General features: G+C 34.6%; 1 protein-coding gene across 1 annotated transcript in view; it reads left to right on the top strand.

Moving 5' to 3' along the window:
* RAD23B (RAD23 homolog B, nucleotide excision repair protein) overlaps window positions 1-19,349 on the top strand; it is a 101,768-nt gene that overhangs the window by 79,926 nt on the left and 2,493 nt on the right. Inside the window, exons 7-9 of the mRNA XM_069090631.1 lie at window positions 11,790-11,928; window positions 15,889-16,016; window positions 16,445-16,612. Coding sequence (XP_068946732.1) covers window positions 11,790-11,928; window positions 15,889-16,016; window positions 16,445-16,612 — 435 coding nt within the window. The remainder of the gene's footprint in view (window positions 1-11,789; window positions 11,929-15,888; window positions 16,017-16,444; window positions 16,613-19,349) is intronic.

Here is a 19,349-nt window from a genome sequence, read left to right as displayed (position 1 = left end):
TGGCTTTGTTAAGCTTTGCCTTCCCAGGAACAGAGATTGCTGAGAACTTGCCTAGGGTCAAAATGAAGAAAAGACCTCTCCTTGGGTATTGAATGCTGTGGTGATAGAGTAACCTTGTGGCTTAGGGGTAGATGGCCTTTGTGTTCTCCACTGCCCCTTTGAGTGGGTTCTTGGTGGTGATAGATGGTATTGTAATTCAATTGTGATCGAGGGGTCAAAAACTTTTGACTTTTATACTTTGTGACTGACCAAATTAATGTACTTTTTTTATGATTGGAAAATAATCTCCAGTTGAATAGAGGAGGAGACTTTGTGATTGACTAAATGAATGTACTTCCCAGGGGTGGAATACTTGGACCTTAGTACTTTGTGAGTGAATTGAGGACTTACTAAATTATTGGGTTACACAGGTGAATGCTGTATTTTGATTTTCTGAATAAATGAAGTTTTTTTATAAATGAAGCCACTGAATAAATGGAGTTTTCTATGCTCGTAATCTGAACCTGGAAGTTGCTTGTGCTTGGTGTTACAGACAGGAAAATCTAGATAAAATTTTGTTGAAAGACCAGTGTGTAAACCCTCCTAACAGTGAAAGTTGTATGGAAATAGAATGGAATGAGTGCCTCATTGAATACAGAGAACTCTCTGTTACTGAATGATCAAATAGGGAGTGCTGTATAAGAAATTCCAACCTCTGGTAGGAAGTTGGAATAGATGATGCCTAAGATCCCGTCTAAGATTCTGTTTATTTAGAAACATCTGACTTCTCTCACTATTATACCCCACTCCCAACCCCAAACAAATATACTTAATTCCACTGGGACCCTACCACTTCAAACTGTTTAATCTTGACTAAGTCATTTAAACTTTCTAGGACCAATTTGTTCATTTATAAAACAGATCAGATTAAACATCTTGTTTGTGGCATGCTTAGAGAACAGGAAGAATTTTGCAGTAATCTACAACAGCATATGCAATAGTAGTCAAATAATTGCTATCTATATTGATCTATGTCATAGAAGGGGAAGGTAAAGGACTTCAAGGAATGCTTTTCTTTTTTCCAGGTTATTAGTTAATAAGGTTTTTAATCTAGCAGTTCTAACCCACAAACATAGTAGTGTAGGATTTTCATGGGAGAGGGTGGGCATTTGGGACATTGTGTTTTACTAAAGATAGAAGAATCTTTATTTTTATGTGACCTCTGGTACCTTTTTTGTTAGAGTGGGAATTTTCTTTTTTTCTGCTAACCAGTCTCCTTGGTATTCTGTGGTAACAAATATCCATCTGTAGGAGAAAGCATCATTTACTTGGTAGAAAATGGAATTACTGTTCAGAAGCTGTTAAAACAGAACTTACTTTTAAATTGGTAGTACATTTAGGATAATAGTTTTAAATAACAATGGTTTAATCTATTTTAACTTTTTTTTTATATTGTTATACTCTGTTTAGAAACTGTGATCCTGTTTCTCTTAGAATACATTGCCCTAATTTTACCTATTCTCTTGTTTTGAAGCTGTTTTGCTTTTGGGGGTCTTTGGTTAATCCCACACATTATTTTTGTGATTGAGAAAGTGCTTTGATGAGGTTATGCGGGTGGTATGGATTGAAAATCAGGGCATAAGGACTCAGATTTGGCCAAGGTAGAATCTGATTTGATGAATAAATAGCAAGACTGAGACTAGAGAAAGATGGCAGAGAAAAGCCAGGAAGTTGCCTGAACTCTCTCCAGTTTACCTTGTAAACAACATTAAATCAAGCCTTTAAACAGATTTTGGGAGTGACAGAACCTACAAAAAGATGGAGTGAAACAATTTTCTAGCTTAAGATAACTTAGAAGGACTTCAGGAAAGGTCTGTCTCACTTGGGCAAAAGGGGAGTGCAGCACAGCATAGTGGTGTCTAGGCAAGCCAGCAGGAGACTCAGCCACAGCACATGTCAGCAACCAAGGCTATGTCTCGGCAGGCCAGCTGTGAGGCCTCCAGCCCCACTGCAGAAGGCAAATTGCCAGCCCCAGAACCCAGGCAGCAACAGGTGTGACTAGGCCAGCTCATTTAGAAAGCTGCTAGCACCAGTGTATAAAGACCCTGGCCCCCAGCACAAGAAGCTTGGGACATTGCCCCCTGTGCTCCAGGAAGAGAGCTAAACTTTAAAAGCCATTAAATAGTCTTTAAAATGAGCAAGAAACAAAAAAAAGAGCCCTGACTATACGAGGAAAGCTATTATGGAGACAGGGAGGAACAAAATACAAATTCAGAAGAGGACACCAATGTCAAAATGCTTACATACAAAACTCCAAAGGGGAATATGAATTGGTCTCAAGCTCAAAAAACCTTCTTGGAAGAACTCAAAATGGATTTAAAAAGTCAGATGATAGAGGTAGAAGAAAAATTGGAAACAAAATGAGGTATGCAAGAGTCAGCAGCCTGGAAAAGGAAGGACAAAAATTGACTAAAGAAAACAATTTCTTATTTTTAAAAAAATTTATTTTTAGTTTTCATTATTCATTTCCACAAGATTTTGAGTTAGAATTTTCTCCTTATCTCTCCCTTACCCCCCACCCCAAGATAGCAAGCCTACTGAACACTGCTTCCCCCAGTCTGTTCTCTCTTATATCTTCCACCATTCTCCCCAAATTACTTGAAGGGCAAGATGGATTTCTATACCTCAGTGCTTGTATATCTTATTTCCCAGTTACACATAAAAAACAATTTTTTAAACATTTTTAAAAAAAACTTTTGAGTTCCAGATTCTTTCCCTTCTTCCTTCCTTACCTACCCCCACTGGAAAGACAGGCAATTCAATATAAGTTGTACATGTGCAGTTACGCAAAACATTTCCATAGTACTTAATATTGTAAAAGACTAACTATATTTCCCTTCATCCTATCCCACCCCCCCACTTATTCTCTTTTCTCCTTTGACTCTGTCCCTTTTCAAAAGTGTCTGCTTCTAACCACCCTCTCCCTCAGTCGATCTGCCCATCTGTCATCTGCCCCTGCGGGCCCCCCCCCCCACACACACATATCCTACTTTCCTGTAGGATAAGATTCCCAATTGATTGTCTATGTTATTCCCTCCTTAAGTCAAATTCAGTGAGAGTAAGGTTGACTCATTCCCTTTCACCTTCCTGCTCTTCCCCTCCATTGTAACAGTTTTCTCTTGCCTCTTTTATATGAGATAATTTGCCCTATTCTATCTCTCCCTTTCTCCCTTCTCCCAATATATTCCTCTCTCACCTCATAGTTTTATTTTTTAAATACCATCTCTTCATGTCCAACTCATCCTGTGTCTTCTGTCCATGTATACATGTACACACATATACGCACTCACATGTATTTATACACACATGTGTATCTATCTATCCTTCAACTATCCTCATGCTGAGAAGTCTCATGAGTTACAATTATCGTTTTTCCATGTAGCAATGTAAATAGTTTAGAACTTTAATAAGTTCCGTATGATTTCTTTTTCCTGTTTACCTTCTCATACTTCTCTTGTTTCTTGTATTTGAAAGTCAAATTTTCTGTTAAGCTCTGGTTTTTTCTATTTTATTGAATGACCATATTTTCCCCTGAAACATTATACTCAGTTTTTCTGGGTAGGTGATTCTTGGTTTTAGTCCTAGCTCCTTTGACCTCCGGAATACCATATTCCAAGCCCTTTTATCCCTTAATAAAGAGGCTGATAGATCTTGTGTTATCCTGATTGTGTTTCTATAATACTCAAATTGTTTCTTCCTGACAGCTTGTAATATATTCTCCTTGACCTGGGAACTCTGGAATTTGACTATAATATTCGAATTTTCTTTTTGGGATCTTTTTCAAGAGACAATCAGTGAGTCCTTTCAGTTTCTACTTTGCCCTCTGGTTCTAGACTCTCAGGGCAATTTTCCTTGAATTTCTTGAAAGATGATTTCTAGGTTCTTTTTTTGATCATGGCTTTCAGGTAGTCCAATAATTTTTAAATTATCTCTCCTGGATCTATTTTCAAGGTCAGTGGTTTTTCCAATGCTGTAGTTCACATTGCCTTCAATTTTCTCATTTGTTTGCATTTGTTTTATAGTATCTTGAGTTCTCATAAAGTCATTAGCTTCCATTTGCTCCAATCTAATTTTGCAGGAATTATTCTCTTGGATGAGTTTTTGAAATTCCTTTTCCATCTGTCACATTAGGCTTTTAAAGGCATTCTTCTCCTCATTGATTTTTTTGGCCTCTTTTGCCATTTGAGTTAGTCTATTTTTTAAGGTGTTATTTTCTTCAGTATTTTTGTGGGTCTTCTTTAGCAGGCCGTTGACTCACTTTTAATGATTTTCTTGCATCATTCTCATTTCTCTTCCCAATTTTTCCTCCACTTCCCTTGCTTGATTTTCAAAATCCTTCTTGAGCTCCTCCATTGTCTGCAACCGATTCATATTTATCTTGGAGGCTTTTGATGCAGGAGTTTTGACTTTGTTGTCTTCCTCTGGTTCCACATTCTGATCCTCCTTGTCCCAAAAAAAGAATATTCTTTGGTCTGATTGCACTTCCTGTTTGCTCATCTTGCCAGCCAGTTGCTTGACTTTTGAGCTCTTTGTCATGGTAGAACTCTGCTTGCAAAGTGGAGAGTGCTATGTCCCAATTTTCTGGGGTTTTGCACAGCTGTTGTCAGAACTATGAGGAGGACACTCTCTACAGTCACCACAAGCTCTGGCACACTAGCATTCTTCATCCCAAGACTGCAACCCAGATCTAAGCAGATCAAAGCAAGAGCAATTACTCTCTGAATGGTCAATTGATCCCCCTACAATTTATAGCTCTGGAGGCAGCCATACAGCAGCAGCTGTGGCTGCCACCCCCACCTCTCCTGCTTTCTCACCCAGTTCCAACAGAGTTCCCCCACTGACCATTTACATTCTCTATGGTGTTTATGGTTTGAGAACTCTAGAAACCTTGCTGAAGTCTGCTCTGGGGCAATTCATGTGGGACTGTGCTCAGCTCCCAGCCTGGTGTGATAGACCCTTCTTGGCAGCCTGCCAGGCTGCCTTCAGCAGGAGATTTGTTTCTGTCATTTTGTGGGTTCTTTAGCTCTAAAATTTGTTTAGAGTCATTTTTTACAGGTATTTACAGGTTGGAGTAGGAGTTCAAGGAAGCTCCTGCTTTTACTCTGCCATCTTGGCTCCACCCCCAAAGAAAACAGTTTCTTAAAAAATACAGTTGGTCAAATGGGGGAAAAAATCTAGTGAAGAAAACAACTCCTTAAAAATTATAATTGGACAAATAGAAAAGGAGATACAAACACTCCCTGAAGAAAATAATGCCTTAAAATTAGAATTGGGCAAGTGGAAGTTAATGACTTAATGTGATATACAGCATAAGCCAAACAAAATCAAAAGAATGAAAAAAATAGAAGAAAATATAAAATACCTTATTGGAGAAACAGCTGACATGGAAAACAGATGTAGGAGAGAAAATTTAAGAATTTTTGGACTATCTGAAAGCCCTGATCATAAAAAGAGCCTGGATACATACAGCATCTTTCACAAAATCATCAAGGAAAAGTTTCCTGATATCCTAGAACCAGAGGGTAAAATAGTCATTGAAAGAATCCACCAATCACCTCCTGAAAGAGATCCCAAAATGAAAATTCCCAAGAATATTGTGACCAAATTCCAGAATTACTAGGTTAAGGAGAAAGTACTGTAAGCAATTCAAATATGAAGGAGCTACTACATTAAAGGGTTGAAGGGCTTGGAATGTGATATTCCCTAAGACAGAGGAGCTTGAATTATAACCAGGAATCAACTACCCAGCAAAATTGAGTATAATCTTTCAGAGAAAGTGAAAAGGGGGACTTTTCAGTCATTCCTGTTGAAAAGACCAAAGCTAAACAGAAAATTCGATCTTTAAATACAAGACTCAAAAGCAACATAAAAAAGTAAACAGGAAAGAAAACAGAAAAAAAAATTGCCGTTATTCAATAAGGTTAAACTGTTTTACATCTCTACACAGGAAGATGATACTTATAACTCTTGAACTGTAATGAGACAACATACCAAAATTTATGGGATGCAGCCAGAACAATACCTAGGGGAAATTTTATATCTAAATGCTTATGTAAATAAAAAGAGAAAGAAAAGTTCAATGAATCTGGAATGTGCCTAAAAAGACTAGAAAAAGAAGAAATTTAAAATCCCTAATTAAATACCAAATTAGAAATTCTGAAAATCAAAGGGGAGATTAATAAAATTGAACATAGGGAAACTATTGAAGTAGTAAAATAAAACTAAGAGCTAGTTTTATAGGAAAAAATAGATAAACCTTTGATCAAATTGTTTTAAAGAAAAAGAAGAAAAGCAAATTAACAGTATCAAAAATGAAAAGGGTAAATTCACCACCATTGAAGAGGAAATTAAAGCAGTAATTAGGATTTGTTTTACCCAACTGTATGCCAATAAATGTGACAATCTAAGTTAAATGGATGAATAGTCACAAAAATATCAGTCGCCAAGGTTAATAGAAGAGGAAATAAAATTCATACCCTCGTTTTAGAAAAAGAAATTGAACAGGTCATCAGTGAACTCTCAGAAAAAATCTCCAGGGCCAGATGGACTTATACAAACTAAATATTTAAAGAATAATTCATTCCAGTATTATGAACTTTCCAGAATTATGAACTATTTTGAAAAAAAAAAGGTGGAGTCCTGCCATATTCTTTTTATGACACACATATGGTGATGATACTTAAACCAGGGAAAGCTAAAACAGAAAAAATTATAGACCAATTTCCCTAATGAATATTGATGCAAAAATTTTAAAAATAGAAAGATTACATCAATTTATTACCAGGATAATGCAGTATGAATAGGTGGGATTTATACCAGGAATGTAGGGCTGGATTAATCTTGAGAAAACTATCGGTATAATTGACCACATAAATAACAAAACACAAACCATATTAGGAAAGCTTTTGAAAAAGTACATCACCTATTTCTCTATTTAAAAACACTAGAGAACATAGGAGTAAATATAAATGAGTTTTTCTTAAAATGATAAGTAGTACCTATCTAAAATGATTAGCAAATGTTACATGTAATGGGGATAAGCTAGAAGCTTTCCCAGTATGCTCATGGTTGAAACAAGAATGCACATTATGCCCTCTGTTACTCAGTATTGGACTAGAAATGTTAGCTTTAGTAATAAGAGAAGAAAGACATCAAAGGAATTACAATAGGCGGTAAGAAAACAAAACTAATTCTTTGCAGATATGATGGTATACTTAGAGAATCCTAACTAAAAAACTACTTTAAATAATTAACAAACTTTAGCAATGTTGCAGGATATAAAATAAACCCACATGAATCTTTGACATTTCTGTGTATTACCAATAAATCCTTGTGGTAAGAGATAGAAAGAGCAATTCCATTTAAAGTAACTGTAGACAAAAATGTGGGAGTCTACCTGCCAAGACAAACCCAGGAACTATATTAACACAATTACAAAATACTTTTCACACGAATTAAGTCAGTCCTAAACAAGGGGCAAAATATTAATTGTTCATCAGTAGGCCAAGCTAATATAAAAATGACAATTTTGCCTAAATTAATTTACTTTTTCTCTGCCATACCAATCTAACTACCAAAAACATTTATAAATAAAAAAATAAAATTCATCTGCAAGAACAAAAGGTCAGGAATATCAAGGGAATTAATGTGGGAAAAATGCAAAGGAAGGTGGCCTAGCCGTACCAAATCTAAAACTGTGTTATGACAGCAGTCATCAAAACTATTTCATGCTGGCTAAGAGTAGTGGATCAGTGAAATAAGTTAGATACATAAGACACAGTAGTAAATGACTATAGTAATCTACTATAAACCCAAAGACACCAGCTTTTGAGATATGAACTCACTACTTTTCAAAAACTGCTGAGAAAACTGGGAAATAGTATGGCAGAAACTAGGCATAGACCAACATCTTACACTGTTACCAGGTCAAGGTCAATATGTGTAGATGATTTATACATAAAGGGTGATATCAAAAGCATATTAGTAGAGCAAGGAATACTTTACCTGTCAGAACTGTTGGAGAAGGGAAGAATTTATGACCAAATGAGATAAAGAACATTTATGAAGTACAAAGTGAATAATTTTGATTACATTAAATTAAAAAGATTTTTTTCTACAGAAAAAGCCAATGCAACCAAGATTAAAAGAAAAGCAGAAAACTTGGAAACAATTTTTACAACCAGTGTCTCTGATAAAGTCCTCGTTTCTCAAATATATAGAGCTGAGTCAAATTTTTAAGAATGTAAGTCATCCCCTGGTTGATAAATGGTCAAAAGATATGAACAGGAAGTTTTCAGATGAAGAAATTAAAGCTAGCTATAGTCATGAAAAAACGCCCTGATTGATTGGAGGAGAACTGCAAATTAAAACAGTTCTGAGATACCACCTCATACTGATCAGATTGGCTGATATGACAGAACAGGAAATTGATAAATGTTGGAGAAGATTTGGGAAAATTGGAACATTGATACATTGTTGGTGGAGTCATGAACTACTCTAACCATTCTGGAGAGTAATTTGAAACTATGCCCAAAGGGCAATCAAACTATATACACCCTTTGATCCAGCAATACCACCACTAGGTCTATATCCCAAAGAATTTATTAAAAAAATGGAAAAGAACCCACATGTACAAAAATACTTATAGCATCTTTTTTTTTTTTTTGTGGTGACAAAGAGTTGGAAATTGAAGGGATGCTCATCAGTTGGAGAATGGCTGAATAAGTTTTGGTGTATGTGAATATAATTAAATACTATTGTGTTGTAAGAAATGATGAGCCAGTGGATTTCAGAAAAACCCTGGAAAGATTTAAATGAACTGATGCTGGATGAAATGAGCAGAACCAGGGGAACATTGTACACAGTAACAGCAACATTGTGCAATGATCAACTATGATAGACTTAGCTCTTCTCAGCAATACAGTGATCCAAGACAATTCCAAAGGACTCATAATGGAAAATGCTATCCACATCCAGAGAAAGAACTATGGAGTCAGAATGCAGATAGAAGCATACTATTTTCACCTTTTTTTGGTGGCTTTTACCTTTTTGTTCTGTTCCTTCTTTCACAACATGACTAATGTTTATATCTAATGTTTATATTTATGTGATTGCACATGTACACCTATATCAGATTGCTTGCTGTCTTGTGGGTCGGCATGAAAGGGATGGAGAAAAAATTGAAATTCAAAATCTTATAAAAGGGGCGGCCAGGTGGTGCAGTGAGTAAGAATGCTGGCCCCAGCATTGGGAGACCCGGGATCGGTTCCAGCCTCAGATACTTGGCACCCACACAAAATAACTGGCCTTGTGACCTTGAGGAAGTTATTTAATCCCGATTGCTTTAAAAAAAAATCTTACAAAAATGAATGTTGAAAGCCCTTTACATGTAATTGGAAAAAGTAATACTAGATACCAAAAAGACAAACTAGAATTCAGATGTTATTCGTAAGGATAAGGAGTGGGTTTCCATTTTGTCTTTGTATGCCTAGCACCTTTTATAGTATACATTTATCAAATGCTTTTTGGATTGAACTTCTAAATCTTAGTCCAGTGCCTTTTTCACTATACCAAACACCTCTCCTCCTTCCCCCATTTGCTATATAAGTGAATAAATAGCAGTAATTTGTATAAAACTAATTCACTAATTTCCCTATATGTGAAACTCATACATCCTCAATGCAGATGATATGCATTTGTTATGTTGTATCCTATAGTAGTTCAGATATTTTTGTTGGCTGGAGCTGATTAAAAATTCTCTCTCTTTTCCTTTATTACTTTGTTTTCCAGATCTGTTTAGAGTTAGGTGAGTTTTAGATGACACTTGGGCCTTAGTTTTTTCAAGTGTGGTCTAAAAAATTGTTCGTTTTCCCATTATCAAATGGCTTTAACTGATAATCCAGAACTTTTTAAAATACAGTGAAAGTTAAATAAATAATTTGATAGATCTGTTGGAAAATAAATGCTTTGGCGTTGGCTTAACATATATAAAACAAATTCACAAGGGACCAACACAGTTAAAGTAGTATAAAGTTATCCTAGAACAGCCTAACACCTAGGGCTTTTTTGCCCTACAACATCCAAGAATTCCTGGTAGCCTTTCTCAACATGAAACATCTCTCTGTAAAGCCTATCCCCCTTCTCCCATCAGTGAGTTCCTCCTGGAACCTCCATTTTTGTTGAAGGGCTTTGTTGACTGGCCTACATCCTTCCTTCTTTCCTATATAAATGTTTCTTGTGCTTTTCTTAAGGAAAGGGTCCACATTCTCATTGAAAAGATTGTTGTTCAGATTGGCAATAATGTCAAAAGATGGGAACAGTGTGGAGTCATAGGTAGATGGACACGTCTTAATGCATTGTTTGTAGAGCCATGAATTAGTACTTTTTTGAAAAGCAGTTTTGAGTTATACAAATAAAGTTCCTAAAATGTCCATGTCTTTTAACTCAGCATCCACTAATATGCCCCAAGGAGGTCATTGATTTTTAAAAGTATCAAAATACTTATAGTATTGATTTTTGTGGTAGCACCAAACATGGAGGGGCTAAAATGAATATCCATTAGTTGCAGAATGGCTAAACAGACTGTGGTCATGAATATAATAAAATATGGCTATTAAGAAACATGACTGCAGAGAAATTTTACATAAGCAGATGAAGAGTAAAGTACAACGATTAATTTTTTTGTGCTTTCCATTTGTATTATTATAATCAAAAGTGAATGTTAGCATGACCCTAAAGAAAAAAATATGAGACCATCCTGTCCCCCTAGTCCTTTGCAGAGGTAGGAGGATGCTGTGGTGGTGGTGGTAGGGGTGGAACATTGCAAATATTTTCAAATTTCTAATGTTTTGCCAATTGTTTGTTTTCATCTTTTTTTTTTTTTAAGAAAATATTCTTTGTTATGGATGGCTTTCCTGCAGGGTGTTGGAGCTAATGGTTGTAAGCTAGTCAGAAATGCAAACATAAATCAGGGCTTGATTTATTCTTTTATTAATTATCTTGACTTAAGAAAGTGGTGGAGAGAATATTAATTCAGATTAACCTCAAAGGTGTGTCATGCATATAGCTTCTCTCCATTCTACCCCACCGAAAGTATGGTTTATAAATGAATTACCTATGGCTGCAAAAAAAAAAATAGTTTTCCACATCAGGAATTCCTCAGCTAGATAAGATCTGTACCCCCATCCCTCTAAAAATAACCTTCATTTGACTTTTAAATTTTGTTAAAGACTTGTAAGTTATAACACTCCCCCCCCACCTCCTCCCAAAAAAGCAAAAAGCAGAAACACAACTTTATGTACTATACTGTTTAAATTATATTATCTCCATTGACTTTAGGATTACATTTCATAAATAAATTGCAGTTTGCCTTATTTTTATATCATAGTCTAAGTTTTGAATTTAAATGAGGTACAATATTTTTTCATAAGAAATGAGAAGAAGCAGTGATAGCATTTTGGATATTAAGTAGAAGGGTTTTTTGCATCATCTTATAAATCTAATTGCCCAGTACTGTACTCCAGTCATAGATGTCCCACTTTTTTTTTTAACTTTTAGTTAATTGGAGTATTGTTAGGTGGAACTATCAGAGTGACAACTAACATCCAGACAGAATCTTAACTTACTTTACTCATTAATACGTGTAACAATTTGGTGAGTATTATAGAAATCTCTGTTTTAAATTTTGTTTACTTTATTTACGTAGTTTAATGTTAAGGCATTTTAAAGTTTAGAAATTATATGTGTTTTAGGGTATCCCGGGAGATAGAGAGAGTCAGGCTGTGGTGGATCCCCCCCAGGCTGCCAGCACAGGGGCTGCTCAGTCTTCAGCAGTGGCAGCAGCTGCAGCAACAACAACAGCAACAACTACTACTACTACTACTTCTGGAGGTAAATTGAAAATCTGGGTTAATGAGGGAATACTCCTGAATACACTTTTTACTTCAATGAAAACACTTTGGAGAAATGAGTTGTTCCAGAAGCACTTATAGTCCTCGTACATTTTTACTTATAAATATCTTAAAAATCTGTCTAGAGGTCCTATCAGATGAGTAATATATAAATAATGTCAATGTACTATTTCATTGTTATTTATAATGTATTATAGATGAGTGATTATTTCTATGATTGCTCATAGAAATAAGAAACTTGATAATTATACAACCTGTTGTGATAAATTTTCAGTGTTGGAATAACTTGATCTGCACACCAGTACTCTTCTGCTGCTCTTTTCTGTCTGCTCTTAGAACAAAGTACTAGCAATTACACTTACTGAGTAAAACTTCAGCCACAAACCATTATAACTTTTCTTTGCAGTTATAAGATTTTATCATTGTATTTGTCTTATTTAAAGAATTATACCATTAACTATACAGTTTTAGTAGCTTATTTTTACTTTGAGTATTGTTATGGAGAAATATGAATATTAATGGTCATTATTACCCTTTGAAGATTTTTTTGTTGGACTGAAGATAGTCTACCTACACTAATTTTGTCATGTTTTGTCATATTTACCTAAATATTGTATAGATTTTAAAATTTCTAATACAGTTAGCCATCTTCCAACATTTGAAAGTTGTGCTGTTAATTTGTCAACTTTGTATTGTTGGGTTTAATCTCAGTGGTTGTTTTTAGTATAGGATTTCTTTAGAGTCCATTTCTTTTCCAATTTATAGATTATACATGCAAACATATACACACAAAGAGATTTTGCTACAATGATTAAAAACCTGTCTTATAATTCTAATTTGTTTTTAATCACCTGGTTCTTTGTAGAATTGCTTGCTTGTACTCGTGTGTGGAGCTCAAGCCTAGCTAGATTTCAGGATATTGTTTAGAATTCACTTTTATTTTCTGTTTTGTATTCTTTTCCTGTCTTTTCTTTCCCCACCCATTGAGAAAGCAAGAAAAACAAAATGAAATTTAAATATATATAGTCATGTAAAAGAAATTCCTGCTTTAACAACATGATCAAAAAAAAAGAAAAGAGAGGGAGGGAGCAAAAGAAAAAACACCATATGTCAGTCTGCACTTTGAGTTTTTCACATTTCTATGTAGATATGGATAACATTTCATTATGAGTCCTTTGGAATTGTGGTTCCTCATTGTATTGATCAGGGTTACTAAGTCAGAGTTAATTGTATTGCAGTATTGTTACTATTACACAAATGTTCTGGTTCTACTCATTTCATTTGCATCAGTTCTTTCAAGTCCTCCTAAGGTTTTCTGAAACCATCCCTCTCATCATTTCTTAAAACACAATAGGATTCCATCTCATTCATATACTATAATTTGTTTAGCCATGCCCCAATTAATGGGTATCCTAATAACTTGAGGCATAATTACAAACTACTTTGTAGAATGGTTGAGCTACTTTGCAGTTCTACCATCCATGCATTAATATGCTTTATTTCCACACAGCCCCATCCTCCAGCATTTATCATTTTCTTTTTTTGACATCTTAGTATGTCAAAAGTATGACATCGGTCTGAGTATACTTCAGAGTTCTTTTAATTTTAATTTATAATGATTCATAATAATTAGATAATTTAGGGCCTTTTTTCAGTTGGTTTTGATAGCTTAGATTTCTTCTAAAAACTGCCTATTTGTACCCTTATTTTGCACTCACTTAAATCCAATTCACAGGCAGACCAAGAAATTACTCATTCGTGATGGCCATTGGTCTTTGAAAGCAAAGTTTTACTCAGTTCCCTATATTTCTTAGAAATTAGATCTTTATCAGAGATACTGTTAAGATTCAATATAAGGAACAACACTATAAGCATAATAACTGAGCAATATAACAATCCTAAACTTGTATTATTTCAATAGATACAGAAAAAGCTTTAGGCCAGATACAATACCCATTGCTCTTAAAACTGTAGAAAGCACAGGAATAAATGAAGGTTTCTTTAAGATACATAGCATCTATCTGTAGAATAAAGAGCTGTCATTCCTATAGTGGGGATAAGCTAAAAGTCTTTTCAGTAAGACCAGAGAAGCAAGACTATCCATTATCACCATTACTATTAAATATTGTACTAGAAATGCTAGATACAGCAATAAGAGAAGGGAAAAAAAGGTTGAAAGAACAAGAATAAGTGAAGAGAAAACAAAATTAGCACTTTTTTCCCCAGGTGATATGATGATTTAGACTTGTAGCACTTTTTAAACTGTGGATCTTGACCCCAGTTTAGAAGTGCTGCAGGGGTTATGAGTGAAAAAAGTTTAAGAAGCCCTGGTTTAGAGAACTCTAAAGGGTCAACTAAGAAAACTAACCAAAACATTTAACGTTAATGAAGTTCCAGGATCTAAACCATATCCATACAAATCATTAGCATTTCTGTATATTATCAACAAACTTCATAAGGAAGAAATAAAGGAATTTTATTTAAAATAACTATAAACAGTATAAAATGCTTCTGAGTCTATCTGCCAAGCCACATGAGGAACTATATGAACACAGTTGATAAAATACTCTTTATACAAGAACATATTTAAATAATTAAATAACTGTTAATTGCTCATGGGTAGTCCAAGCCAAAACAATAACAATGACTGTATTACCTAAATTAATTCAATTATTAAGTACTGTACCAATCAAGTTACCTGAAGAAATGTTCTTTATAGAGCTAAGAAAAATTCATGTGGTAGAGCAAAAGGGTTAAGAATTATCAAGAAAGGGGTGGCCAGGTGGCTCAGCTAGTAAAAGCACTGGCTCTAGTGTCGGGATGACCTGGATCAAATCCGGGCTCAGATACTCAGCACCACACCCAGAAATAACTGGCCGTGTAACCTTGAGCAAGTTACTTAACCCCGATTGCTTTAAAAAAAAAAAGAATTATCAAGAAAAAAAAATTTTTAATGGAAAAGCTTACTGTAAGCTATTATCATATCAGTTTGGTACTTGGTAGGAAATAGGTTGATTAATGGAATAGATTAGATTCACAATATGCAGAAGCAAATAAACACAGTAGCCTAATGTTTGATAAATCCAAAATCCCAACTCTTAGGGAAAGAACTCACTGTTCAACAAAGACTATAGGGAAAACTGGGAAATGGTCTGTTAGAAACTAGGTATAATCAACATCTTACTCTGTCTACCAAGATTTGCTTTAGATGGGTACATGAATTAGACATAAGAGATGACATCATAAGCAAATTAGTAGAACATAGAAGAAATTGCTAGTCAGAGCTTTAGAGAGAAGAGTTCATATCCAGACAAGATGAGAGGGGCTCATGGGAGGTAAAATGGACAATTTTGATTACATAATTTTTTTAAAATTTATAAACAAAACCAATGTAGCTAAAAATGAGAAGAAAAACCAGAAATTGGGAGGAAAAATCCTTGCAACATTTATTTCTCTGTTCATCGTATTTTAAACATCCCTTTCATTGATTTTCATTTTTTTAGTGCACTTTCATTAACTGAAGTTTCTTTAGTTAAAAACTCTGAGACTTAATGTCTCAGATTAATGTCTCTTAACTATTTTTTGAAATCTACATGGTTATTATCAACTCTAAGGGGAGGATACAGAAGGTTATTTATATTGCATTTAGCTTTGGGTACCATTTAGTAAGTGGGCAAGTTAAATAACTTGCTTTTATGAATCTTGGACCAGTGGAAATCCTTTATATTCTATTTTAATTAAATGGGACACGCGCTATTTAGGTAGCAACCATTTGATAATAAATTTGTAGAATTAAAAGATGCTTAATTCAATTTCTCCTTTTAAACTTATTGCAGAATTTAAGTCTTTTCAGTTTTCATTTTTAGATATCTGTATGCTTTGTGTTACCAATCTTTCTGATTTACGATTCTTTTATGGGAAAATTTTTTGTGTATTTCAGGACATCCACTTGAATTTTTACGGAACCAGCCTCAGTTCCAGCAGATGAGACAAATTATTCAACAGAATCCTTCCCTTCTGCCAGCCTTGTTACAGCAAATAGGACGAGAAAATCCACAGTTACTGCAGGTGACTTTTTAAGCCGTGTTTTCAATTATCATTAGCATTAGGTTGTTGACTCAGCTTTGCAAAAGAATCCTTTACCTGGAAACAACAACCCATCCCCCAGTAAGCTAAAACACTTGCCCTGTCATTAATGAGTTAATGATCATTCATTATTGAGTAAAAGAAGACAGGGTCCCTCCATCTTGGATGAGCTTTTAGTATATAGTAAATACATGTAGACATAAGGTTAAGCACTGTGTTTTTAGGCAGTGGTGAAGAAACTGTAACTACTTATAGGTTTGCTAATGCACATATAGTAGGTCCGATAAAATCCTATTAAGACTCACAGCATTTCTTCCTGTTACTGTTTATAGTTCTTAACAACCAATCAGAAAGACCAACAATGCTTTATTTCAGTGTATTGTTTCCTTCTGTCCTCCAATGCACCACAGCAAATCAGCCAACATCAAGAGCATTTTATTCAAATGCTAAATGAACCAGTTCAAGAATCTGGTGGTCAAGGAGGAGGTGGGGGTGGCAGTGGAGGAATAGCTGAAGCTGGAAGTGGTCACATGAACTACATTCAAGTAACACCTCAGGAAAAAGAAGCTATAGAAAGGGTAAGTGGTTTGGGTTTTTTTCCTAATATGTCTACTATTTCAAATTATTTATATCATATAAGTGAAATCAGCAACTATCTGGAGTTTTTGCTTTGCCTAACTAAATATGCAATGCAATACAATATAATTCAGTTATCTTTTGGTAAAAGCTCTACAGCAGTGTACTTCTAGAACTTAATCAATTTATATTGACAACTTATTAATCATAGACTATAAGGGCTGGTAGAGAATTAAGAGATCATTTAGTCTAACTTCCACATTTTACAGATAGAAAACTTAAGAGTACTGACATGTCTTGCCTATATCCATGGCTGCAAAGCCAGAACTAAATTCAGATTTCCTGAGTATCAAACTATCACACCCAACATCCCATGATAAAATAGTTATGTACAATATATCAAGCAACCACATAAGTATTCTGGTCTTTAAAATTTGTGTTCATATATGCAGGGAAAACAGTTTCTAGGATTAAATGAAGGAGTTAGGTAGTTGATTGGTGAGGGATGTCCTTTAGAGGGGAGGAGATTACTGTAATAAAGGCAACTTCTCTTTGCTATAAAGCCAAAGGGTTGACAAGGTGTGTCAGGGATACAGTCAGCAAATGAATGAGAATATATATCTATATCTATCTATATATATATTTATAATTATCAGATAATTAATAAATAATTAATGAAACCCAGAACCAAAACAACCATTAAGCAGTACTCCAAATTATCATAGTTTGATCAGTATTTTTTGTTCTATTACAAAGTAGAACAGTATGTGCATAAAACATACAAAAAATGCTTTGAAAGTAAATTTGTGTGTCTTATTTAAAGTTAATCAATTCCACTATCTTAATCCTTCATAGATACTTAATCACATTGGAAGCAGCTTTATCCTCATCATTGAAAGTAATATGAAAATGTTGTTAAGTTGTTTCAGTTATGTCTGACTCTTTGTGACCCCATTTGGAGTTTTCTTGGCAAAGATGCTGAAGTGGTTGTCATTTCTTTCTCCAGCTGATTTTGTAGATGAGGAAACTGAGGCAAACAGGGTTGGGTGACTTGCCCAGGGTCACCCAGTTAGTATCTGAGGCCAGAGTTGAACTCATCTTCCTGACTCCAGACCTAGCATTCTATCCACTGTACCACCCAGCTGTCTAATATGAAAATAGGCCCCACTAATTGAAAAGTTTATTTGGATAAGGCAGAACTTAGCATAATTTTAAAGGGAGATTTACTAAATATTAATAGCATAAATATTCAGAGGGGAATGTTTAACATATTTTATTTGTTTTAATTGACATTTTATGTTTATATCACTTTCATTCGAGTATATGCTTCTACCCCTGCCCCCTATTTAACAAGCTGTTCTTATTACAATAACAAAACAATTCGCTTCTTCATCTCTGAACTGAGAAGTTGGATTACATACCCTCTAAGCTCTCTTCCATCTCTGGAGCTGTGGTCTTAATGTAACTTTATCCTAATTTGACAATGCATTGAATGTTCCATATCCATGGTTCACCACCTCTGCAAATAAGAGGTACATTTTCTCAGTTCTTCCTGTCCTCTTACTTTGTATATATTCCTTATGTACATAGTTCTTTGTATATTGTCTCCTTCATTAGAATTCGAGTTCTTTGAAAGCAGGAACTATGCTTCTTCCTTTCTTTGTATCTCCAGTGCTTAGCATAGTGCCTGACACATAATGAACACTTAATAAATGCTTATCAACTGGCTAATTGATTGCTCCCAAGGCCACACAGATAGTAAGTTAGCAGTACTAGTAGTTGTAGAAAACTGATTTGAACCCATGTCTTCTGATTCCAAATCAGTTCTCATTCCACCATACCATGCTAGGTTAGCCCTTGTTTGTAGTTGTTTTGTCACAGGGTATCTTGTAATAGCCAGACTATCATTTCTCTACTTTGCAGCTATTTTTGGTATTAAAGGTATCTTTTTTTCAGTGAATTTTGTAAGTTTATGTCATTAGTATAGAAATATGGAGGAATTTGTTTTCATTAGAAATGATTAATTCATTTTGATCTCTTGCAAGCTTATTTTTCTGAGGAAAATATTCTTTGTTTAGAATTGTTCACTTGATAGCAGTTCAACAAATAGGTCCTAATTTGGTTTTCTGCAATCTGATCCTTTCTGTGCTCTTGTATAAGAGATTTCCCAGGTGTAAGCTGTTGATTCTGTTGAATTTTTGGCAGTTTTCTTCATTTTGCATGAATATCACAGAAATACTAATAGTAGGATTGATCCATCTCTTTTTCCCATTCCTGTTAAGGATAATATCTGGCTGGGGGTAGACATGCAGAGAGTTTTGTTAGATGCTAGAATTGGTCCGTAATAAATAAATTTATGTGAAAAGCTGCCTGACAAACTAAACTAGTTATCTCTCTGAATTTGTTTTTAAAGATTCATAAAAGTTATAAGTGACAAATGTTTACCAGGTATGTTAATGTTAATATCATTTTCTAAAAGTACACAAGGAAAATTAACATGCAGTGTTCCAAAATCTGCTAAATTACACAGAATAAGAGCCATTATCCATGTCTTTACATAAAATATTTTCTTATTAACAGTAATCTTAGAAGATCATTTCTAAGTTATCCTGCCAAATAGAATTTTCCTTAGTAATAAAATATTAGATATTTTATGGTATAAAACGCTAGTTTGAAATAAGCTTAAATAGTAGAATCTAATACATAAAGCAGTGTTTTATTTAGGTTGTTTTATTTTTA

This window comes from Petaurus breviceps, unplaced genomic scaffold (genome assembly GCF_028583685.1).
Source record: "Petaurus breviceps papuanus isolate PSGF00001 unplaced genomic scaffold, PetGlider_PUasm1.0 187, whole genome shotgun sequence".
In the NCBI taxonomy this organism is placed as follows: domain Eukaryota; kingdom Metazoa; phylum Chordata; class Mammalia; order Diprotodontia; family Petauridae; genus Petaurus; species Petaurus breviceps.
Note: the sequence above shows the minus strand (reverse complement) of the source record. Positions and strands in the feature narration are given on the sequence as shown.